This window comes from Ursus arctos, unplaced genomic scaffold, assembly GCF_023065955.2.
Source record: "Ursus arctos isolate Adak ecotype North America unplaced genomic scaffold, UrsArc2.0 scaffold_4, whole genome shotgun sequence".
In the NCBI taxonomy this organism is placed as follows: domain Eukaryota; kingdom Metazoa; phylum Chordata; class Mammalia; order Carnivora; family Ursidae; genus Ursus; species Ursus arctos.
This window is the reverse complement of record NW_026623056.1, coordinates 51721143-51746732: the sequence shown is the minus strand read 5'-3', so window position 1 is coordinate 51746732 and position 25590 is coordinate 51721143. Positions and strand designations below refer to the sequence as shown.

Sequence of the window (25590 nt, the reverse complement as noted above, 5' to 3'; positions counted from 1 at the left end):
GTTCCATTTAAAATTTTTCCTGGAGTTATTTGTGTGAAATTATCCCAGTGTGTGAAAATTGTGCTAAGATATAGCAATCTATAGGAGAAAATCCATATGTTTTTCTTACCTTTCTTCTCCCTCTTTTTAGAATTTTATAGAATCTTCTATCACACTGTTTGAATCTGACCTAGAAAGTGGGAAGTTTATTGACATTACAAATCAGGAAATTTCTGACTTGGAAGAAGTTGGCTTTGGCAGTGAAACAAGATCCATTCACGTTAAAAGTGGCGTGTAAGTTGTCTCCTGTCCTGGGAACCTTAAGAGGTTCTTTGGTTTTAAAATTGTTGATTGCTCGAGTCTGTATCACCTCTGTTCTTTTTCCCTTTTTCCCCCCTGCTAGATGGGTTGCCTACCAACAGAAGTTCTTCTGTGGAGAACAGTACATTTTAGAGAAAGGGAAATACAAATGCTTTTTTGACTGGGGAGGATCAAATAACATAATCATGTCAATACGACCTATCCAACTGGTGAGTTAAGAATGACCATAACAGTTCCAGAGCATATAATGGCATACAATTGACTATGTGGAACAGGCTTTTTAAAAGTGAAACTGCTGGATTATGTTTTGTGAATATACAGAGAAAATGAAATAGCATGTGAATTTTCTTGGACTATAGGGAGCTATGGGAGGTGGTAGGAGCGCATCAGTGAGATGACTGTAATTTGGTCACTTCATTCATTTAACAGTATTTGTTACATGCCTCATGTGTCAGACACTACTGGTCCCTGGAGATACAAGATGAATAAGGTTGCCCTGATAGGCCTCAGTCTCTTTGAGGAGACTGACGTGGAGGTGATTGAGTGTGGTGGGATTAGTGAGGAGGTGGAGTGTGTGGGCAGGGCTGGGGGAGCCAGTGAAGGAGCCCTCAGAGCCTGGGAGTTGGGCACCATGCCACATTCCCGCATGAAGTGATATCTTAAGGGATAAAATCACGTCTGCCAGACAATGAAGTGGGGCAGAGAAGGCAGTCCTCAAAGAGGACTCCTGTGCAAAGTCACGCAGTTATGAAAGCGCATGGCCAGTGTGGATAATAAACACCTCCAGAAGGGTGCCCACGATATAGTGTGGGAAAGGTAAGGCCAGGAAGCTCAGACTCTATCTTTTTGATGGATATTGAGCAGCATATTTTTTTCCCAGCTCCATTACTCAAAATGAATTAGTAAGTAATAAATACTAAATTATAAGATAATCCTGTAAATTATTTCAGGGTCATAACCAGTTCAAGAGATCTAGTAAATGAGACCTTCTTTTTTTTTTTTTTTCATTTTTCAAATGGTATTTTCAAAACTTTCAAAAGGACAACTAATATTATATGATGACAATTTTTAAAATGTTTTAATATATTTCAGGAACCACTTGGAATAAATGAGCCTCCACATTTGGTATGTTTCAAAACTTTCTTAACTTACTATTTACTAAAAGCATTTGTGCCCTTTGTCTCGATTCTTTCTCTTTCCATCAGATAAGTTTCTTGTGTGTACAAAGCAGGCAGTTTATATTGTACTTGTTACCTATGGGCAGAAGAGTACCCATCTCCATTACGGGTTGTATTGGCCTGGACTTGTCACATTTCCATTTGCTTTCTCCCCATAGAGCTTTAGCTCTGACCACTTTGGGGTCATTTTGAACCTCTGCCACTCCTTTCCTATGGCCCGTCCATTCTTCAATGTCGCATTCTCATTCAGCACAGCACGTTCTGCTGTCTTTGGAGGAGCAAACCTAACGTGGAGAAATGGCTGTCTGATCATGCTTATTATGTCAATGTCTTTCTAATACCTAAATCAAATATTTCTTAAAAGGACTGGTAACATTGCCGCCCTGCTTGTTTATTTCTAGTGTGTTAATGGTTTGAAGGATTGGGCAATACTCTGAAGCCTAGCGTTTATTATCCATTGAGGGCTGCAAATTGTGCTAATTTTATGCTTCTAAAAACTCTGCGAGGTCAAAATTAATCCCAGTTGTTGATGAGAAAACAAAGATTTAGAATTTAAGTGTCATTTCACACAGCTAGAAGTAGCAAAACAGGCATTTTTTAGCATCTGACTCCAGTCAACTCAGCCATTTTCAGGATTTTGCCTCAGAGAAAGACACATGATATAATCAGAACATCCATCGGAGGAAGAGGAATGAGACCTTGCTGCCTCTCTCTCATTTTAAATAAACAATTTGGAAAAATTTCTGTCAAAACCCAATTGAGTGATTAATTTTAAATATTCGATATTTGCTGGCTTTACATAATGCTGAATCTTTTTCTTTGACTATGTCTATTTTTCATGTTCGTGTGTTTCTATCTTTCAAGTCAGCTTAGTTGTAACCATGTCTCTGTTCATAGTGTTTTTAGGTTTTCTTATTTTCTGATTAGCTCAGGCCCTATTGGGAGCATTTCCTTTTTGAATATAATTAAGTTGTTATATTTGGAGACACTTCCTGTGAGATCTTTCTTTCAAATCTTTGAAAACTCCAACGGTGAACTTTTAAAGCACTTGTGCGTGAATCGGCATAACGTGAGCAAAGAGTTAAGCAGGGTTAATTCCATACTGCACACTTTCTGAGTTTTAAGTGCAGATAAAAGTCACATTCTTTTAAGTTCTGTTTTTTTTCCCCTCCTACATTCCTGTTCTTTTTTATGAACTTCCTTGTTTGGGGCAGATTGCTTGGAGGATTTTCTTTATAGTATTTCCAGTCCAACTTGAAGAGAGAGGAAGCCGCAGAAAACACCCGGTGAAATCAGCCCCACTTCATATTTCTGGATCTGGATCTGCCATCGCCTTGTGAAATAAGTGTTTCTGACAGGTGTAGGATAGCTGGATATTTAATAACATGCAGACAGAGCCTCCTTAGTTTACCTAGCATCAAAGCTCTTACTATTTCCATTGACCAAAATTTCAGAATGTTTTGCTTGTTTTTTTTGTTTTTTGTTTTTTTTTTTTAAAGATTTTATTTATTTATTAGACAGAGATAGAGACAGCCAGCGAGAGAGGGAACACAAGCAGGGGGAGTGGGAGAGGAAGAAGCAGGCTCCCAGCGGAGGAGCCTGACGTGGGGCTCGATCCCACAACGCCGGGGTCACGCCCGGAGCCGAAGGCAGACGCTTAACCGCTGTGCCACCCAGGCGCCCCCTGTTTTGCTTGTTTTTACTTAGGGGGGAAAAAGAGGATCTTGGCTAACTCTGGTTCCGTTCAGTAACTAGAAGGTATTTTCTTCTTCACAAATAGCTGTCATAGATTGATTATTCAGATGCTGTGTTCAGATGGGATAGTTATGTTCCCTGAGGACTAAGGAGGAAATGACATCTCAGAATTCAAGTCAGAGGAGGTTTTTGTGTTTTTGTTTTTTGTTTGTTTTTTATGCTGGTGATTTTTAAAGCAAACCTCAAACAACCTAAGAAGGGAAAAGCCAGAATATGTGTGTGTATAGAGATAAATATACGTCATGAGTGTTACTCTGTCATTCTGCTGTGTCACCATATTATAATGAGATGTCTTATTTGGGACACAGAACACCTCCTTTGAGAAGATTCTTGTTTTTCCTGTGGATGAAGACCAATCACCAAGTCTAATTGCCAACTCAGAATATACAGCATCATTATATAGTTCTTCATAATAGCAGCTGGCATTTAATTTTGTTTTTATTTTTTTCCCAAAGAAAACAAAACATGAACAGAAGATGGGTTATGTTTGTAATGTCATCATGTCTTTATCTTAGCAGATCAGACCTCTCACAAGATTACATTTTATAAAAGTGAGTTGAGTTTTCAGGGAGGCACAGTACTCTGGAAATTCTAACTAGTTACGCCCTTTGATACAACTAAGGACCTTTTTTTTTTTTCCCAGAATATTTTTCAAATCCATTTGCAAATATTATTAGAAGTTTTGAGTTCTTGGAATGTTGAGCCTGTCTTCCATTTTATACATGATTCTAAATGAGAAAAAAGCAACTAGATATTTTCTTATATTGGATAATTTGGACACATTGAATTTTAGAGTGGTCACAGGCTCTTTAACAGTTACCATGTATGGGGGACAGGAAAGTGACAGTTTTAGGCAAATATCAGTAAGATTGAAGAGTACTACAGGAAAAACACTTCTTTGTGGTGCTGCAAACATCATTTTTATAGAATCCAAAGACCAGAAATAGGAAGAGCTACTTTTCTAAGTAAAGAAAGGCCTCTATGAGTAATCAGGGAAGTAAAATTACTGTGGAGTACCTAACACTACAGTCTGAGACCCTGTGATGTAATAAAAGGACAGAAACTGATAGAAACAAGATGGTTCCTTGTTTAACAAGGAGCATGTTTGTGTGAGGGAGGTCCAAAGGCTGCAGAAAGTCTGTGTAGGTACGATAGAAAGTTTCTCAGAGAAATTATCTTAGCATTGGAATAAAGTTACATTGAGAAAATTATTCTGATATTGTGACATAAATTGAGCACAACTTATATGTTTGGTCAGCAATTAAAATTTTGAGTTCTCAGTTTGTCAGATTAAAGACCGATTACATTTATTAATATATATCATAAGTGAAAAGTATATAATAAGCATTTCTACAAAAAGTTCATCATATATTGGTGATAGTTTCTGTCTGAAACCGTACTTCAAAGAAGTAAGATAATGTATGTGAAAAGGAAGTTGGCACTGCAAAACACTGGTACTGTGTGTGCGTGTGTGTGTGTGTGCGTGCGTGTGTGCGTGCGTGCGTGTGTGCGCGTGCGTGCGTGTGTGCGTGCGTGTGTGCGTGCGTGCGTGTGTGTGCGTGTGTGTGTGCGTGTGCGTGTGTGCGTGTGTGTGTGCGCGTGTGTGTGTGCGTGTGTGCGTGTGCGTGCGTGTGTGCGTGCGTGTGCGTGTGTGTGCGTGTGTGTGCGTGTGTGCGTGTGTGTGTGTGTATTTGTATCCATACAGTTCCATTTGGGAGGCTGGTAGAGATTGGAAAAGAAACCAGAATATGACTTATCCACCTAGCTTTTCCCAGGTCTTAATTTTACCAAGGCACTGTTACATAATTCACTAAGAGTAGAAACCACAGTTTATTCTAATCAATAAGCACAGAAGTGGTTTCTGTATGGACCATTCTCAGAACATTATGAGAATTCTATTCTAAGGCATTTGTAGGGTAATCAAAATGATCAAATTTTGGGTGAACCATATGGCACTGTATCTCATTTGGTGAGTAAAAATAAAAAAAAGCTCATCAGCATTAAGTCTGGTTTTTCAGTTTGGGCAAAGAATTAACCCATCAAATCCAAAAGGTACTTTATTGCAAATGTGTGTGTGTTTGTGAGTCTGTGTGTATTTTAATTAATGCTCCTGGGTCTGAAGACAGACTAAACACTAGAGTTGGCTGCTATACATACCATCCGAAATATGCTTAACTTGCACTGTCATTTGTCTGGATTTCATGGCTTCATGGTGAAATAACGAAGTATAAACCTTAAGCTCAGCAACATAAAAACAATGAACAAACTGGGTAGATGCAGAGTAAACAAGACAGCTGTGACCTCTCTTCTCCTGTGGCTTTTCCAACTCTTAATTGTGAATTAAGATATTTGCGTGTAGAAGAAATTACTCAACATTTTTTGGAAGTAAAATTATGATTTACTTAAGTTAAAACACCTAGTTTGGAAAATGACTAACAAAAATACATGCTCTTATCAATGAAATGAGTTTTCCTGGACACATAGAGTTGTTCTTCTATGAGGAATTGTTTCAGAAGTCTGTCTCGTTTTGGACTTCCTTTTCGTTGCTACCCTCTGCATCCACCAGAAGGATCATGATAGAAACTAGCTGGGTCATACCTCCTTAAGGGAGGGAGTCCCTTGGTGTTTGAATGATTCAAATGCAGACTGGCTTCATGATAGCAAGTCAGGCTGTGCCAAGCCATGGTGGGTCCAGGGGAGTTCGTTCTCCCACCTCCCTGTTTTCACCGGCTTTTGATGTCAGAGCAGAAGGCGGTAGTCAAGAAGCAGTTCCTCAGAACTCAGAGGCTATCAGCCTCTAAGAGGACTCTTGGGAAGATGAAGGAGGCAAACATCAGTGGCTCAAAGCAGCTTTGTTCTTGATACAGCGCGAGTGGGAGAAAGGACAAGGCTGCCCAGCGCTCAGTATGATGCATTCTTAGCTACAATGCGGGCCTGTCCATGCAGGGTGAACCTGTGGGCATGTTATTTCAAGGATCCAGTGTATTTTGAAATATTTATAGGGCTCATTAATTTTTTCTTCCCTATTATATAGATCCAAGGCCACTAGCGTTGCACATTATTATGTCTCTGGTCTGAAGGGAATCACAGTTGAGATTTCATGGATTTGTCAACAAAAAGGACTAAAGTAGAAATATGGTTGTATGTAACTTAAGCTTTATATTTGTGATAGTCTTAACAGTAAACGGGAGCCCGTTGGCCAAATACATGACATGGATGTCTTTCTCTGTTCACCATAAATCTTTGCTAATCTCGTTGTCGTTATCTTCTCTGCCATCTGCTCCTGTGCTCTCAGGCCCACTTGCCCACATGTGTTCATGCTCTCCTGCAACCTTTTATTAACTGGAGCAGCGAGACTTGGGAAGAGAAAAGGCTAACCAGCCACCCCTCATACTAACTGAAACTGCCTTCACACTTAGCGCTGAATTGCCACTGATCTTACACATGTAGTCTCAACGCAAGGGATAATAATTGTTTGATACAATGGGCAGGGACCACATTTTAGTGGAGGAGGGATTCCGATTTAATCTTACAGGTAGAATTGTTTTCTGGGCCTCTGTGCCCAGAATCTGGTGCAAAAAATGGATGAAAATGGTAAATAAATGGTGACATTTCCGGAAATGGGTAAGGAAACCACAATGGAAGTTTAAAGAGACTATCATCCTTAACAACGATTCATTGGCAATAGATAAAGCACTAATATGTTGATGAACTTTTATTTTTTTAGAAGATTTATTTATTTTAGAGAGAGTGTAAGCAGGGGGAGGGGCAGAGGGAAAGGGAGAGAAGTCCTCAGACTCCCCGCTGAGCGTGGAGCCTGACATGGGGCTTGATACCATGACCCTGAGATCATGACCTGAGCTGAAATCAAGAGTTGAACGCTTAACCAGCTAAGCCACTCAGGCTCCCCAATTTTGCTGAATTTTTTATAAATACAAGAAATAAAAGGTTTTCATTTGCTTTTGTAATACCGTCAAACAATTATTTTCTGTTAAATTGTTGTGTTGTTCTCATAGCTGAAAGCATTCAGTAAACCAGGGTTCCAAGGTGAATGTGTAGATTTTACAGAAGAAATTTCTGATTTGACTTCATTCACGCCATGTTCTTTTAAAGTTCTTCGGGGTTGGTAAGTATGCTTGTTGAGTGTTTTCTACTATTTAATAACTTAATTTCCTTTAAATTTACAGAAATTTGACTTGTTTTTATTTTTTGATTCATAGTGAATTAAAAAAAGTCTTGTAGTCATTGGCCAATTCCTAATTAGCCTATAGTAATTTTGCCTCGCTTGTATTATGGGCCATCATGTAATACAGAGAAAAAACTGCAGATTAGCTAACTTTGGGAGCATTGTGGCCATTTTATTCTCTCACTGTTATCTTAGATTATTACCTAAATATTTTGAGTGCTTAATATTTTATGTTTATTGGATAGCATAATAGAATGCTATATAAAAACTAATGTTTTGTCCATATTAGACATATTACTCCTACATTTTAAAAAAATTTAGTTTAAAGTATGTATCAACCTCATTTCACAGATGAGGACTCCTCATTTCAGAGTTAGGGTTCTCAAGATCACATGCTAAATGTCAGACCCATGATTGCTTTAGTCATTTTTTTTTTAATTTAACTAACTTAATTTTAATAAATTTAAATTTAAATTAAATCTTGTGTTCTTTGAGCTACAGCCATATACTAGATCTTTTTCAGACGTAAATGAACTGTATGTGATTCCCAAGGCTAACACATATTTCCTAAATTTATTATATTGTAAAATAATAAAATACAGTTTATCATTTTAACCATTTTAAAGTGTGCAGTTCAGTGGTAGGTTTGTTTCAAGTATCTGCCTAATAACTCATCAGAATCTCTCTGTCCATTCCTCAAGATGTCTTGGATTCATCAGTTCTCCTTTTCCTCTGAATCAGTTCTTCTACTTGGAAAGCTTCAGTCTCCCGATTAGCTCCACTCCAGTATTCTCTTCCTTCCGTCGTTTACCACAAACCGGTCCTAGCCCAATTATTTGTCCCAAAATCCAGGTTACTATTTTTATTACTCTGCTTTACATCCCCCAGTCATCCCCCAATACCAGCCAGATAGAGTTCAGATGCCTCCTTGTCCATCAGTCAAGTCTCATCTGTCCCACCCATTCCCCATTCTGGCCTTACACTGCCTCCCTCTCTTCCCCTGTTCTCACATTTACACCTCTGAGTACTTTCTGCCTTACCCTCTATACCAGGGGTTGGTTGGCAATCCTTTTCTTTCAGGCCAGGTCCTAAGTATTCTTTTTTTTTTTTTTTTAAAGATTTTATTTATTTATTCGACAGAGATAGAGACAGCCAGCGAGAGAGGGAACACAAGCAGGGGGAGTGGGAGAGGAAGAAGCAGGCTCATAGCAGAAGAGCCTGATGTGGGGCTCAATCCCATAACGCCGGGATCAGGCCCTGAGCTGAAGGCAGACACTTAACCGCTGTGCCACCCAGGCGCCCAGGTCCTAAGTATTCTTGGCTTTGTGAGCCTTACAGGCTCTGTCCCAGCTACTCAGCACGGCCATTATGAGCACAAAAGCAGCCGGCTGACAGTACATCAGTGAACGGGCACAACTGTGTTTCAGTGAAACTCTGTTTATGGGCATTGAAATTTGAATCATATAGCATATTCACATATCACAAGCTATTCTTTTAATTTTTTAAGATCATTTAAGCACGTGAAAAGCAGACTTAGCCTGTGATGTGTACAGAAAGTGGCAGTGGGACAGATGGCCCACAGGCTGCTCTCTATGAACGGCTCTAAGTTTCAGGGAAAGCTAGCCAGCAGATGTTATTTGTTTGGCCTACACACTATGTTAAACAAAATATATCAGTGTTTTGGTTTAGAGTGTTTTTCACCTATTTAAAAAAAAATCAGAAGATTTGGAAACTTTGAGAAGCATTCACCTTTGGCAGTAATTAGCTAGTGTTCAGTAAATGGCATATGTGATCCCAAAGTACCATAGGATATATTCCCAGTTTTGTTTTTGTTTTTATTTGTGTTTTTTAACCTGGTACACTACTCACAAACATTACCTGCCTGGCCTTCTATAGGCATGTAAGCTTGTGGCCCCCATTTAATACTAAACCAAGTATATCTTTAAGGAGCAGTCCATCCCCATGCCCTCTGTCAACCTTCCTGATTAGCCCTAATTCCAACAGTCTTTCCCTCCCAGATTTCCTATAACTCTTACTAGTTTGAACTTCTCTGTGCATGTCGTTATTTTTATACTTCCAAAAAGTATATGAAGGTTTGTATAATATTAAAACACATAAAATAGGACACTATAAGTTAGATTATCTGCAACTCTTTAGTGAGAGAGAAATTTATACTGGGCACCTGAAATAATATTTTTGCTAGTATTTGGCTCTGAGTTTCTTCTCCACTAAGATAAAAGAAAATATTTTATAAGACATATTTTCGTTTTCTAATAAAGGGAAGTATTGGAGGTTTTCTGGAGGAAAGTGTTTTTTCCTGACACTGAAATCTAGGACAAATTAGTCATATGTTCACTTTATGTAGGAAATATACATTCTATATATGTATGTATGTGTGTGTGTGTGTATTGAACTGCAGTTTAACAAAAGAATACAGGAACCCTGGCAGTTGTTTAAGTACCTGGAGTACTTGGAAGACCTGGATTTAAGCCCAGTTCCACCACTTCCTAGATACATAACCTTAAACAAATTGGATTACTATCCGAAATCAGTTTATCCATCTGTAAAGGAGGGATAATAACAGTACCTACCTCGGAGGATTTTTATAAGGACCAAATAAATGATGCATAAGAAGGGCTTAAGTCCATGCCTGACACATTGAAAACGTGTGATAAAATGCCTAATTACTAGAAGATGTGACAGTAAATTATAATGCTACAGAGCATCTCGGTGGTGTTCCAGAGTTAACCTGGTCTAGCCTGAGTTGTGCTGGTGGTCTTAGTGTAGGGCTAGGACTTAGACATACTGGTATTGAAGTACTAACAGCCCGTTCATTTCTCCCTTGGGGTCCTTTTCAAAAGGGCATTTCCTAGCCAAACTTCTGATGAGTGATAGATTGAAGATAATCACTATCAAAGATTCTAATGGGCTTATTTCTTTTTTTAAAAAAATCTCTGTTAGCAGATGTACAGGTGAGAGATTTTATATACTGTTGTGTGATTTTAAGAGTGTAGTTTCTGTGCTCCCCTAGCCTGACAGCAAGCCCATCATTAAATAAGGATACCAGCGATTGTTTTTCCTAAAATAACTTCTAATCTGTTCAAGTACTTAATAATCACTATAATCTGATCCCAGAGTTTTGTACTTGAAGGCACTAAATGAGGGTAATATCGTTAGCCTAAAGCAGATGTCTTGTTTCAAATTTCAGCTCTGTCATTTAGTGGTTGAGGAGACCTTGGGCAAGTCACCTAACCTTTCTAATTCTTAGTTTTGTTGCCTATAAAAATAAGGATGTGTTTTACTTCATAGGATTGACAACACAGTGTAATAATGTAGGTACGTATCTAACCCGTGTCTGGATGCAGATGGTAGGCAGTCAGTAAATGATAGTCGTGGCTGTTTCTTTAGACAGCTGCCACGTGTGTGCTGCCGGTCAGCACCGTGACTCTGTCCGGCTCCTCCCCCGGTTCCCACAGCGTGATAATGAGCCCGCACTGCCAACTGATGCAATTCGACTGAATGTCTCCCTGCTTGTTTTTAAGCTGGCTCCTGTATTACCAAGAGGACAGTTCTAACAATCAGTGTGTGTTGGAGGAAGGCCTCTATGCTGACCTTACTTCCTGTGGCTGCCCAACATCGAGAGTTAAAGCCCTCAAGCCCATTGGCTATGTAAGTACTTTGCTTGAGTGCATAATTACAAGATTTTTTCTTGTCCAGGTTAATTACCGTGAATGATGTGACGTTGGAAGAAGTGATACATGGGTAAATATAAACATGAATAATTTATTCACAGACTGTAAAATTGGAATTCACTCATGAAATCCAACAAAAATGTAGATTGGTATTTTTTTTTTTTAAGCAAGAATTCAAAACATAGGAACTAGAATAATATATATAGACCTGAGCATAAATCCCAGTTTGATATTTTTAACCATTTTTGGGTGACATTTAGTAAAGTTAACTCCCGTTTCCTCATCTGTGAAAAATAATCGTACTTTGTAAGGCCACTGGGATATTGAATGAAACGATAGTTATAAAATGCCCAGCACATGGTGAGCACTCATTAAATATCAGCAGTTAATTAGCTGTAAATGGTGGCTGTAATTGTAGCAGCTGCTTAACAAAAATAATGACCCGATGGTTTTATTATTTCTACTAGATGAGTCACCCGACAATTTGTTACTCAGGTGTACAATGTTGCTCTAAGACACGGGTCTTGATATGGCCACTGGTGGTGATTTCAAGCCTTCGTTTGGGGGAACTAGGGATTTCTTGCCTGGTGTGTGCAGACTTATGGGGGTCACCTTGGAGACCCACATGTATAGTGTAAGTAGTTTCTCCTTTCTATCATATTTACTCAGAATTTGAAATTGGAGCAAAACAGGATCGCCACTTCGCAGCATCAGTTCTGTGTTCCATGTTTATAGGGCCTGTGCAGAGGAAATGATGCAGATCTGGAGTATTTTCAAGATGTCTAATTATGATCATTCCCTTGGAGCATTTGGTCAGAGCTGAGGTTTGCACAGAAATGATTTGAAGCCCTGCATGGTGGTAGGAGTGACTGGGACCTTTCAACCAGAGCTGACTCCAGAGATGGTGATCATACTCAGAAACTTTGATCCCAACCTGAGCAATGTAGTCATATTTCACAAGACATTCCTGGATAGAGTATTCTTGGTATCAGGCTAAGAATAGAGTCTTGGGTGAGGAACAAGAATAGAAACTGTCTGTGGTCTCTCTCAGTGGCCCTTTAGATACTAACTGGGAAAGACTAAGTGGCTACTGATACTTCCTGTCTGTTGGACAAACACCAGTGGGGGGAAAAAAGAAGAATGTGGTCCGGTCAGTCTCTCCAAAGTATTGATAAGACTGAAAAGGGCATTGGAAAGCAGTCCACGTTTCCTGGGAAAGGAATTTTCTTAGCAATTTTTGTGGTCAAACCAGCAGACGGATACTTATTTGGTATGAACTAAAAGCAAAACCTATAGTTCTAAACATGAAAGTTCCATCTTGAAAGGATTTTGCAGGACTTCTATCTAATTCAGCAAGCTAAACCAACTAAATTTCTAGGGAGGGTGTTTTAGAAACAGCCAAAATTAATGAGTATTACTATTTTTCTTTGAAGAAATGCAATTTTACATTCATGAAGTTAAAAGTGAATAATTAAAATTAAGAATGAAAATAGGAAAAAATGTTTTTAAGTTTCACTGTGCAGTTGCACGTCACTTTTTTGGTTCTGTGGAACCCAAGCAGCATAAGTGAAGGTGTCTCTTGAGAAGGACGTGGGAGCTATATATATATATCTATATCTATATCTATATCTATGTGTGTGTGTGTGTGTGTGTATATATATATATATATATTATGTAGGGACAACACATTTATCTTCTTAATGCCTTTACATGGTATGTTTTAAATCTTTGAAAAGTCTTTGTTGAAGATACATTTAGGCAGTGGGTTTGGTTTTGAAATGGAGGGAATGTGAGGTGAGGGTGTGCATCCCAGCAGAGACACCCAGACTGACCATGAAGGGGCCTTAACAGAGGTAGCATTTTCTTGGTGAAGTCAACCATGCCCCCCCCCGCCCCGCCCGCCAGTGGCCCTGACGCCCTGAGTTGATCAGACCTAGGAGATTGATATGTGAACCAGGTCAGTACAGTCATCTGTAGCAGGTGGATTCTCATGGCTGAACACTTGAGAATTACGTCCTGAGCATTTTTCTCCCTCTCGAGAAGAACAGGGGAAGCTGAATTTATCCTCAAAAGGTTATTTGTTGAGCATAAACTTTAGGTAAAATGAACTTAGGTATCTTGAGATTAGTTTACTCAAGTAACATTCCCCACAAAAGAGATTCCTGAGGGTCCCAGCTGCTTGCATTCTCCAAATTCTGTGTTGTCCTTCCCTGGAAAATGCTAGACACACTCTACCTATCCTGCTTCTCTGATTCAGTCACCTCTCCCCTGGGCTTTTTCTCCAGATTTGTTAATGCTACTGCGTAGACCACAGTCCAGTGGGATTCTGGATTAATTCTGGGAAATGTTTCCGTCCAGTCGAGTTGACTTTACATATATATATATGAGCCAACCCCTTGATTTTGCCTTAATTAGTTACAACTGCAGAATTCTGAGGGTATTGCCTGTAGTTGGCATTTCCAGACATATTGTGCATTACTGTTAGAGTCATAATGGTATAATATTGAGGAGTCTTAAAGACTTCATCTTCATACAAGATCAGTATGTTTTGCAAATGACCGTTTGCTCCAGGCTGATTTCTACTTGTCCAGGCATATGTTACATTCTAGAGGTCCATGGATAATTTGCAGTCATTTTACAGTGAAAGGACCTTGGGAGGATAGTGATAGTTCCGCTTCTCACTACTGTGGCATTGGGAAAATCATGTCATTTATTTATACCTTTGTTAACTCTTCTGTAAAGAGACGGTTAGAACAGGTATTTTCAAATCTTTGACAGCCTTTAGTGCTGTTGCAAATAAGTATCCTGGGTATATTTCTAACTGGACATGAAGAACAATGTATCCAGGATTAGGGCTCCTAGGATCTGAGGGAATAACATAGTACCTTAGCTTTCAATAAGGTTATGTCCTGGAACAGTCCCCAGAGCAGTTGGGTAGGAGCTGGAGGCAAGTGCGGAGCCCACATAAATGCTTCAGGCATTGGCCTCATCATGTGTGGCGTAACCTGCTTTCCTTGCGTTTCCATGCGAGCAGCATTCTGTAGTGTGTCCATGGTGGCCTGGCATGGACATTGGCCTCCTTTGAAGTCATAATCCGATCCTGGCAGCTATCAGCAGGCAAAGCAAAAGAAACGTTGTAACAAGAGGCTGTAGAAAAACTTCAAATGAAATTGTAACTGTGATGACATAAGTGATATTAAGAGGTAGAATAAGAATTGGCAAGGCCGTGCAAGGGTGCTGAGTAAGGGCCACAGCTCTAAATAGCAGAAGACTATCAGTCCAGCCACAGGATGGAAGGAAGCAATGAGTCTATAAAGTGTAGAAGAGTTTGGTTACTATTAAGCTTTTCAGCTGAATCTATACTGAGTTAATAGTATGAACTCTTTTGTACATTTTAAAAATGAAGGCCAGCAAAACCCTACAGAGTAATCATCACACTTCCTAGTGAGATATTTGAACATTTCCCTTTAAATTCAGGCAGAAGACAAAGGTCTCTACTATGACCATTTCTATTCAACAGTAATCTGGAGCCCCAGCCACTTGAATATGATTAAAACCAACAAAACAAAACACAAACACATAAAGAAGAAACAAAATTGTCAAGAGTATGTACAGATAAATTGTCAGAGTTAATATGAAGTTTTAAAAAGTTTCTGGATATAAGGTAAATGCCAATTAAACTACAAGGTGTTTAAGAATCTTAATACAGCGCAAGTAAGTCCTTTATGGGGAAAATTATTTAGAAGATTTTATTGAAGGGCATAAAAGAGGAAGAGATGTAACTTTTTACAGATTGAGAAGATTTAGTATCGTGAAGTTGCGGTCCTCTCCAAATTAATACAATTTCAGGCAAAATGCTTACAGAATCTTTTGTCTTTCTAGGAGAGTGTCTTTTTACGGTAGGATAGGAAAACATGACAAGCTTATCCTAGATTTGGAAAACACAAGGATCCAAAGTAGCCAAGATAATTTTTAAGAACAACAGGCAGGATCATTTGTCCTCCCAAGTATATATTGCACTTAGAGCAGTAATAATTAAGATGGTAGGGACTGGTGCAAGGAGACAACGGAACAGCGGAGGAGGAGAGCATAGAAACTGACCTACGTGAATAACGTAATTGGAAGGTGGCTGAAACAGCATTACAATGGGGATATCATGAGCTATTAAACAGTGTTGGGACAGTTGGCTCTTTACACGGAAAAAGACAGAGTTAGAATCTTGCTTTACTCCAAACACAAAAATAAGTTCCAGATGGATTATGGCCATCTAAATGTGAAAAGCAAGCTTTAAAACTTAGAAGAAAATATGGAAACTCAATGATAATGGAGTAGGATGGGTTTAAAACAAAATGTGCCGGTCAATAGGAGAAAGGTAAAAGGCAAGGACGTTCCTTTCCTGTTGCTGCTGTAACAGATTAGCACAGACTTAGTGGCTTAAAACCACACACTGTCTTACCGTTCTAGAGGTCTAAACGGTCTCAGTGTGGTGAAATTAAGATGCTGGCAGGACGGCACTCCTTCTGGAAAATGCTAAGGGGAGAGTCTGTTTCCTTACCTTTTCCAGCTTCTCAAGGTCCTCACCATTCCTTGGCTCATGGCCACTGTCTCTCTTCCAGGTGTATCACCCCCGCTTCTCTGTCCTCTGACCCTGCTGTCTTCCTCTTATGAGGACCCTTGGGATTATATTAGGCCTCTTTGGATGGTCCAGACTAGAATCCCTACCTCAAGATTTTTAATTCTTAAATCACATCTGCAAAGTCCCCTTTACCACATCAGGTAACAACATATTTACAGGTTCCAGGGATTAGGATGTGAACGTTTGGAGTGCGGGGTGGGTGTGGGGGGAATATTAATTATTCAGCCTACCACAGCAAGCCATAGACTGGGAGAATATATTTGCAGCCCTTATAAAACCTGCAAAGGTTTAGTGTACAGAATATAAAAAGAACTCTTTGAAATCAACTGAGGAAAAAGAAAAAGCTATTTCAAAACATAGGCAGTTCCTAGAAGAGAGAAAAATGGCTAAGGATATGCAAAAAATGCTAAACCTCACCTAGTGATCAAGTAAATGCAAAATAAAACAATAATTAGGTAACATTACCTTACTTGAGATACAGACATTTGAATGCCTGACAACACCAAGGTTTGGTTGGGTGGCAAAGAAATGGGATTATTCTTACACAGTTTTTGGAAGGAGTGTCAGTTAATGGGGCAGGGTGGTGACATAAGAATGTTTGTTGCAGCACTGTTGGATGAAAAGTGAGATCCATGTATTACTAAAGGGTGTTATTGTAAGACACATTTCAGTGATATTTAAAAACAAAGGACGCATGGGGCGCCTGGGTAGCGCAGTCGTTAAGCATCTGCCTTCAGCTCAGGGCGTGATCCCAGTGTTCTGGGATCAAGTCCCACATCAGGCTCCTCTGCTGGGAGCCTGCTTCTTCCTCTCCCACTCCCCTGCTGTGTTCCCTCTCTCGCTGGCTGTCTGTCACATAAATAAATAAAAAAATCTTTAAAAAAAAATAAATTAAAAAAAATAAATAAAAACAAAGGATGCATAACCATTAGTAAAGTATAAAAATACGAGCTGGAAGGATTCACATCTTCAGCATAGTGGTTACCTTTACAGAGGAGGAGAGGTTCAAATTCAGCTATACCTGTTATGTTTTATGTATTAATTAAATTCAATACAAATATAAAATTTATTAGTTTTGGGTGTTGGGTATAAGTTATCTATGTATTCTTTTTAGAATGTATCATAACTTTTTTTTAAAGGGAAAAGAAAAACAATTTGAAACTGATTTTTTTTTTTAATGTTTTTTTATTATGTTAGTCACCATACAGTACATCCCTGGTTTTTGATGTAAAGTTCGATGATTCATTAGTTGCGTATAACACCCAGTGCACCATGCAATACGTGCCCTCCTTACTACCCATCACCAACCTATCCCATTCCCCCACCCCCTCCCCTCTGAAGCCCTCAGTTTGTTTCTCATAATCCATAGTCTCTCATGTTTCATTCCCCCTTCTGATTACCCCCCCCTTTCTTTATCCCTTTCTTCCCCTACTGATCATCCTAGTTCTTATGTTCCATAGATGAGAGAAATCATATGATAATTGTCTTTCTCTGCTTGACTTATTTCACTTAGCATTATCTCCTCCATTGCCGTCCATGTTGCAGCAAATGTTGAGAACTCGTTCTTTCTGATAGCTGAGTGATATTCCATTGTATATATGGACCACAACTTCTTAATCCAGTCATCTGTTGAAGGGCATCTCGGCTCCTTCCACGATTTGGCTATTGTGGACAATGCCGCTATGAACATTGGGGTGCATATGGCCCTTCTCTTTACTACGTCTGTATCTTTGGGGTAAATATCCAGTAGTGTAATGGCTGGGTCATACGAAACTGATTTTCTAAGCCAAATGAAAGCAGTTCTCTGAGGAGGATTTGAGTTCCCTGGTGAAGAGTCTGGTCTAGGAGCCTGGCAGACCCTTGCTTATTAGCTGAGTGGCCCTGCGCGTGTTCCGACTACCCTAAGTCTCAACTTTCTCATCTCATAAAATGTGGGGTTTAAACAAGCTCGTACACGTGCAGCCTTTAGCTCGTGCCAAGCACTCAGTGGCAGAACAGCTCACAGACAATAACCAATGTTTGTTATGCAACATCAGGACTACCACGAACTCGGTAGGCTGAAGGAAGTTGTATGTTTTTGTTTGTAACGGGCCAAACTTAAAAGATTCCAGATGAGAGTCTTATGAGAGGTTTATGAGCCTTCTGTTAAATTTGTATCATTTCACATACCTCTTTCCCGGTGCACTGGTATTGCTGTGGGGTGGAGTGGTGTTAGAGGTATGCATTATGGTTATTTTCTTTAATTCTTTTCACTGGTACTTAGTGTTTTAGCCATGGTTCATTTGGAAAAGTTGAGATGAAGCGATGTTGTCGGGCTGTACGGGTATGGCTGTTTTCAGTGGCTGATTGCTGAATATTTTGAAAATGTACGTTATACTTCGAGTCTAACCAATGAATGTAATCCTGAGGAACTGCCAGCATCTTTTCCATAGAGGTGGTGATTTGAAACTCAAAGAACTATACAGTTGCCAAAGTAAAGATCTGTAGGGTTTTCTTTTTTAGTCAAAAATTAGTTAGATTTATCCAATTATATTAAAAATACGTTGATGTAAATGTAGTCCTTCTAGCAGAGTGCTCGCACCAGGATCTCAGAACTTCAAATTCAGATGGCTGACGCACTTTTTAAGCCAAAGGGGAGGTAAGACTAGGGGTCATATATATTCCCCAGCTGAGCAAGTTGGAGTCAGGTGCTCCAGACAAAATCATACATGCCAATCAGAAGTATTCTGCATTAAAATCACTGGTATTTAGAATATGTTAGAGCCGGAGTGTAGGAGTGAGGAACACAGCTGAGGTCCTGCTGTCTAGCTTCAAATGCCCGCTCTTCCGCGGCTGTGTGTCACCTGTGCCTTGATTCTTCATCTGTAAAATGGGGATAAAAATAGCACCCACATCAGTGGGAGTTGTACGGATTAAATAAGTGAATAAATTCACAATCCCCTGATCTGAATGTATTTTGGGATTTGGGATTTTTTCCCCTTTTAGACAGTGGTATGGGTCACATACAGTCTTTAAGGAAACACTCCCAAAGGGTTCTAGGTAGCGCCTCATGATTAAACTCCTTGCTATCACTGTAGCAAATATATTTATAGCCACACATATTGGAGAAATATTATAAGTAGCCTTCCACTTATTCAGGTCAGGTTTTGTTGCCAATTGAAATAGGAAAAGAAATTGGAGGTTTTAGAGCTTTTTGGGATAAGGAGTTGTGGATATATATTTTTATATATAATGCCTGGCATGCAGAAAGGTGCTATATGTCTTAGTTATTACTAGTATTGTCATTTAAAATGTATTTTAGTTGATGGGATGAGGACAGATGATGTAGGGATTTTTTTCTTATATATATAAAAGTTCTTTTATACAATTTGTTCAAGTATTCCTTTTCTTTTTTAACCATGTCCTCTTTTTAGAAAATGTGTCTGATCTTTGCCTGGCTTAGACTTGACCCAGCAGGAATGTCCTGTTAGTGCTGACACCTAAGAAGAGCCTTTGGCCCCAAATGGTTGGCTGTCTTCTAAGTTAATACGGACTGAGGCCAAGACATTCATAGAGCTCAGATTGTAGCTAAATTCTGGTGTTTCCTATTGTCTTTGCAAAGTTCAGATTATTCTGTCGTCCGCAGCTTTGAAGACTATTAATAGTTTATATTCCTACTTTCATGTCTGGAAAATGTATCAGAAAAAATATGATTTTAAAATAGTTCTTCAGCATTCTTTATTTCTGACTAATTACCTGTCAGCCCCCCTCCACCATCCCGTCCACATTAGCACTTATGTTGACCTTCCTAACCTGTAAGTACATTTATAAATCAAGGGCGTTTATAAATTTAAGTGTATTTATAAACTAAAACCATTTAAATTTAAACAGTTTAAATAGAGAAAGATCAAGTTAAATATATATTAAACCTCTAGAGGGTGGATGCCTTTAAGCTTAGAAATAATAGTCAGATGAAAAGTCTGACAGATCGGACCACATGACGATCCCATTGTTGTTAACGAAGCAGTGGGGTATTTTTTACTGATTTATATATACTCATAAAAAATGCTGTCTCAGTCATTTTCTATAATTTTGTTCTCAGTCTCCTCCCAGCATCATTTTAAAGCCCATTTTCTGTGATCCCCTGCATCAAATTTTACATTGTTTCCTAAAGATAAATTTCTAGACACACAATTGCCAGATCGTCTTTAAATTGGGGAGTGAATTTGACGCAGTTTGAGTAATAATGGCAGTCTTTTAAAAAAAGCCTTTATGGGCATTTTGCAAAAGGAGGAAGAAAAATGTACACAGGTCCTGTTTTTCTTAGAATAATGTTTAGCATTTAAATTACATTCTCATAGTAAGCTTTTAATTTTTTCCTTCTTGGGTTTAAAACAGTTACATTATGCAAGTCTTAAATGCCTTTAATACAGGCATCTGTTCACCCAGCGAACTCTTTACTAGGGAAAATGTTGCTAATGGGTGACTGTGAGCCCTGTGTGGGCTCCTTGCCTGTCTGCCCTTCTTATAGTAACTCAACCAGATGTGTAAAGCGGTAAGCTGAAGTGCATTTTGTTTTTGTTTGTTTGCTTTTAAAGCTTAAGGGTAAAGGTGTTGGAGAAAGTCCAACAATAAAGTCAGGGGCTTATCTGTGAATTTTGATTGTCTACCTTCAGTCACCCGTTCTAGTGGGTAATTCAGAGTCTGCCGTTGGCCACATTTCTGACCTGCTCTTCTGGACTCCTATAGGGACGTTTCCTCTATAAGCTCTTGGGATGCTTCCGATTTTTATTTCGCAGACAGCAGAAGAGGTGCCGAATCTTGCCTGTGGTCACTCAGTGACTAGAGATGAATTTCTATTCCCGACGCAGTTTATGGTGTTTACTGAAGGAAAATCAGTGCTCCTGGGCAGCCTGTTTATGCTTCCCTTATTGTCTTACTGCACACAGTGATTGTTACATTTTTGTCCGGTATCCTCTAATCCCTAAGTCTGTACTTTCCATCACCATAGCACTAGCCACATGTGGTTATTTAATATTTATTTAGAATATTTACATGTAATATTTACTTCCATAAAGTGAACAAATTCAGTCCCTTGGCTACACAAGCCACATGTCACATGATCGGGAGCCACACGTGGAAGAACACAGATCCGCAGCGTTTCCCTCCCTGCAGACAGTTCTGCCGGACAGTGCTTCAGACCTTCCCTCAGCAGCAGGCAACCTTTGCCACGTAACGTAAAGAGAAAATGACTCATATATTTACCCACTTTAAAAATCTGGAAATTTCTTTGGCGTTCTTTTTCTCTTTCCTTGTATTTCATCCTTTCAGAGTGCTCTTTCCCCTCATGGACTGATTCCGGTCAGAGGTTCTGAACTGATGGGGAACAGTGGATTGGACCGCTCGCTTCGTCCCTAGAACCATCGCTCTTGTCTTGCAGTAGTCAGCTTCTTTCCGTCCCACCCTGCTGTCACACTGGCAGGCGCCACTAGCCCACTTCCCTCCTTCTCTTCCCCAAGGTTCTCTGAAAAACAGCCCGTGGACCCAGGCTACAATTCTTACAACCTGGATTCCACCCCCCTCCTCCGCGCCATTCAGAGTTCTGTTGCGGATTTCCAGCTGCCTCCTGATCGCCCCCCGCGGCAGCCTCGTCACAGCCGCCCCCTTCCCCACCTTGGCGAGAGTGTTTGACACTGTGGACAACTCTTCCTTATCCTTTCCTTTCCCCTCGACTTCTGTGGTCTTTTCTCTTTGGGCTCCCCTCCCCTAGCGTACTCCCGACCCCTCACAGTTGTGGCCTCCTCCGTTTCCCCGCCTGACTGGCTCCTGTTTCCCAGATGCGGGGGTTCCCACGCTTACCACGCCTACACTGGGTCTGTTCCCCCGACTCCACATCAGGCAGTCCGGTGTTTGGTGGACACTCGGTTCAGATTATCCTGTGTCTACCTCAGCATTAAAACATTCAGTCCTAAATAGAAGTTCTTGGCTTTGGGGCACGTCTTGCTTCCAGATTTCCCCATATATAATATACCACCATGCCCCAGCCACATCTTTTCACGTTTTGTTCTGTATTTACTCATTCCCTGTGTTTGCCTTGTCATATCTGTTTCATCACCGTGATAGTTTTCTGGCCATCCCTTATTCACCTGTGCTAACCTTCCACCACCCTTCCCCCCACACACATACACCTTAGGTCTGGCTCTCTTTTCCTTTGGACTAGAGGATTTTTGCCATATACTTCCATTTATTTCCATTCTTTTTTCTTCACTCATGTTGTCTGATTTCTTGAAGTCCGTTTAAAGAAAAACACAAAAAACACACATATGCATGCAAAATGTGCATAATAATCACCAATTTAAATTTCTGAATAAATGTTTTTATGATTCAAAAATCAGAAAGTACAAAAGGCATGTAGTCAAAAATGTTGCTCTCACTGTGTTTTTTATCTTCTCAGATCCTATCCTCCTGACGGGTAGTCACGGAGTAGTTTCATGGGCTTTATTTATTTTTTTATAAAATTGTGTGTATACATGCGCATGTGTGTAAGTTCTCCCTTCTTTTCTACGAAGTGGAAGCATAAGAAGTACGTTCTTCCACACTGCTCTTCACCGTGTATTGGCCTCTAAAGAGTATATTCTGGAGATCTTTCATAAAGAACTCCTCATTCTTTTTTACAGCCGTATTTCTCTGTGAATGTACCGTAACTTATTTAGCTAGTCTCCTTCTGATGGACATTTAAGTCCTTTCCCATCCTTCGTTACTCTAAACACTGCTGCAAAGAATAATGCTTTCATAATTCATTTTGCTCTCAGTTGTTTATTTCCTGTTCTTTGAACATCCACAGTCCCTACTGCTAGTGCTCTGCTTCTTATGTACCACTTACAGACACTTTAGCCCATTCCTAGGCCCCTTTCCAAAAGTCCCAAAGACTCCCCGTTGGCAGTAAATCTGTCTGTGCCCCGTCAGTGGCAGGGGGAAGCAGACAATTCAATACCCCATAGCAAACAGTGGGGGCAGCTGACACTGTTTTCTGACGGACTTGATTCTGGCCAAATGGGTCTGCTTGTCATTCCCTTAACATGTTCCAGGCATTTCTGTCTCCCTTCCTTTGTACAGAGTGCCTTCTCTCCATTCTCTCTGGGTCTGTCCAAACCCATTGCCTCCTTGAAGACTGAGCTCACATACCGCAACATCCACATCCATGAAGCTTGCCCAATTCCTGCTCCCTCCCTTGTGCTGAAAAGAAGCGAGTCTTCTAGATTCTGAGTACTCTCACAGGGCATATCCTTTTCTACCCTGGATTCCATTTCCATGTCTGTGCACTTGTCCTAATTTAGTTACTAATGCCCCGAACACAAGGAATGGTGCCTTGCTTTGTCCTCTCATCCCTGAAAAATCTTCTAGCATGGGGTCTTGCAGATACCAAAGAATGAAAAAGAGCAAAAGTGATTCTGTTCTTTGACACAAGGGGTTGGGGAATACTAACTTCTATTGTAGAAATCACTCCTGTCCCTGTGCATTCTGGCTTTTTGTTGCTGTTAAATTTTAAAAATAACTTTTTCTTCCTCGTAGGAATGTTTTTAAGAGCTTAGAGTCATCACGTGTTGCATTCTCAGTGACTGCGCCTGTGGCTTTCTGGGGGAACGAGGGTGCCATTCCATCCCACGCTTATTCGGTTGCCAGCGGAAAGCACTGGCAGGACCACGATGTCCATATCCCAGCACAGCCGGACCTTAATTGGAACCAAGTGTCCATTTTCATTATGAGATTAAGATTGCTATTCTGGAACTTCAGTTTTAACTTACAAAAAAAGTGAACAAAATTTATGAATAGATTTTAATCTCACCGGTGCAAGTTTTGACTCTAATGTCGTCAGAGGGTAGAGCAGTAAACTGTATATGTTCGAGGGTACGGTGGATCCAGAGTGTACCCAATGATTCTGACAGGAGGTCACTGAAGTGGGGTCACCATGCATGGTGATGCTTTTGTTTTTTTGTGCTCTTAGGTTTTTGAAGAACCCTCCATTAGCCTCTTTGCTCTGGAGCACTGTGAGGGAAGAGAGTTACATCTAGAAGAGGCTGTGAACTCTGTTCTGAACAAGGACCTGCACTTCTACACCCAGTCTGTCTGGGTAAAAAGTGGACTGTAAGTATGGGACAGGGGCTTGGCCTTGTTCAGTCACTGTTTTAGGGGAGTTGCACGGTGGCTTTTTCTTTCCCCACTGCTGCTGTTGTGTGATCTGAAGACACTGTTACTCCTGAACTCTCTCAATGAATAATAGTTGTTTCTGTTTCACTAAGGTAAGACCGTGGACCACGTCCAGTAGGTAGTGGCATGCCGTGGTCTGGGACAGAAGGGCTGCCGTGCCTTCGGAGCATACGTCTTAGAGTAGGTGTACCAGATGACCTTAATCAGTTGAGCCCACTTCCCTTGCGGGAGATACCGAATGAAATCAGTAACTTCTTTGGTTGACAACATTGCCTGCCCAAGACAACTGACTGTTCGTAGGACTGATAGTGTTCTGTTGTCCTTTGATTTGACATCTTGTTTGCTCTAGAGCTCTTGCTCCAGGTACTTATTTTCATGCCGACGATCCTGGCGGACCTAGCCCTCCCACCAGCGTTGCTGGTCATGTAGGTTGTTGGGGTGGATCCGGGGTGTGTGGGGCCTACACTTACACAGTTTGGGAGACTACTTTACAAAAAGATATGAACAATTATGGATATATACATTAGGTATGAACTTGAATATTAATTTAGAACAAAAATGGTAAGAGGCCTGCCAGCGAGGGGCCCTGAGGTTAGGGCTCGAAGGCCTCCTGGGAGATCTGCCTCTCAGGGCATTTCTAGAGCGCGGGCACGGAAGCCTTCCCTCCTCCTGTACTGTTGCTGTTTTGGTACCAAAAGTCAACTAAAAGAACACACATAGCTCTCGATGATTAATGTAAAGATGATTGTTTTTATTTCTTATGATTTTTAAATTGTGTGATAGCTCTGCTTGTGTGAATATCTGGGGTTAACGTAAGAGAGAGCCAAGAATATAAATTGATTTGAAAAATAAGTCAACTATTTTAATAAATGGCTTTTGAATTATTCACATGTATAGCAATTTAATTTTTCTTCTTTAGAGCATTTGACATTGGTGTTTCTTAAACATAAATTGACTTACTCTCTCTAAGCATAATAATTCTCATACCATATACCAGTATATTATTTACCACTTAACTAAGTCTTTTAGAATTGAGATCGACATGTGGTACAGGACTTTCACGGCATTTTTATGCTTTTCTTTATATTCTTATGTGATAATTACAGACTTACTGATAATTACTGACTCACCTGTTGTAATTTCTTACCAGCTCATTTCAGTCTTTTGTAGAAAACTGGTACTGTTTTACCTTGACATTATTTCTTATCTTCAGCATGTTATCCACCTACACTCTCCCCGGCCTGGATTCTCTGTAAGAGAATGGGAACACAGAGTAAGGAATAGGGAAGGCTGTCAAAAGATTTTCTTAGGCTACAGATGGCTCAGAATATGACTTAATGCACAGCCAGCTACCCTCAGTGACAAGTTTTGTTTTGTTTAATCCCCATATTATCCCACATCTCTGATTTGTGATTATAATGAGGGTCAAGCTTTAATGCTTTTCGGCTGTGGAATTCATTGAGATTAATATAGAGGGAGGTGTAGTTTATTAAAGTGTTGCCTAGGTCTTATAGCTGAAATTTCCCTGCCTGTTGTCTACACAGCTGGAGAGGTAGGTAAGCATCTCCACGGTAACGCTGTCCTAACCCGGCACCAGTCTGCTGGCTCAGATTTGTGTAGGCAGGAAGGGGTAGAGGGAAGGCCATCTGTCCTCTC

The 25590-nt window shown here is 40.1% G+C and overlaps 2 protein-coding genes across 11 annotated transcripts in view; one reads left to right on the top strand and one right to left on the bottom strand.

Moving 5' to 3' along the window:
* The window catches only part of CRYBG3 (crystallin beta-gamma domain containing 3), a 105731-nt gene that overhangs the window by 70990 nt on the left and 9151 nt on the right, over positions 1-25590 (top strand). For both annotated transcript variants that reach the window (XM_026491664.4, XM_026491674.4), the window contains exons 13-18: positions 131-273; positions 383-509; positions 1393-1425; positions 7250-7359; positions 10962-11088; positions 23732-23871. In XM_026491664.4, the coding sequence (XP_026347449.1) occupies positions 131-273; positions 383-509; positions 1393-1425; positions 7250-7359; positions 10962-11088; positions 23732-23871 (680 nt within the window). The remainder of the gene's footprint in view (positions 1-130; positions 274-382; positions 510-1392; positions 1426-7249; positions 7360-10961; positions 11089-23731; positions 23872-25590) is intronic.
* RIOX2 (ribosomal oxygenase 2) overlaps positions 18237-25590 on the bottom strand; it is a 40047-nt gene continuing 32693 nt past the window's right edge. For 7 of the 9 annotated variants that reach the window (XR_006408737.3, XR_008957403.1, XR_008957405.1 and 4 more), the window contains one exon: positions 18237-25184. Coding sequence is in view for 2 of the 9 variants with exons in the window: in XM_048214855.2 (XP_048070812.1) it covers positions 25152-25184 (33 nt within the window). In the remaining 7 variants the exon portion in view is untranslated. The remainder of the gene's footprint in view (positions 25185-25590) is intronic. The other 2 variants (XR_008957407.1, XR_008957404.1) reach the window with 1 other exon arrangement.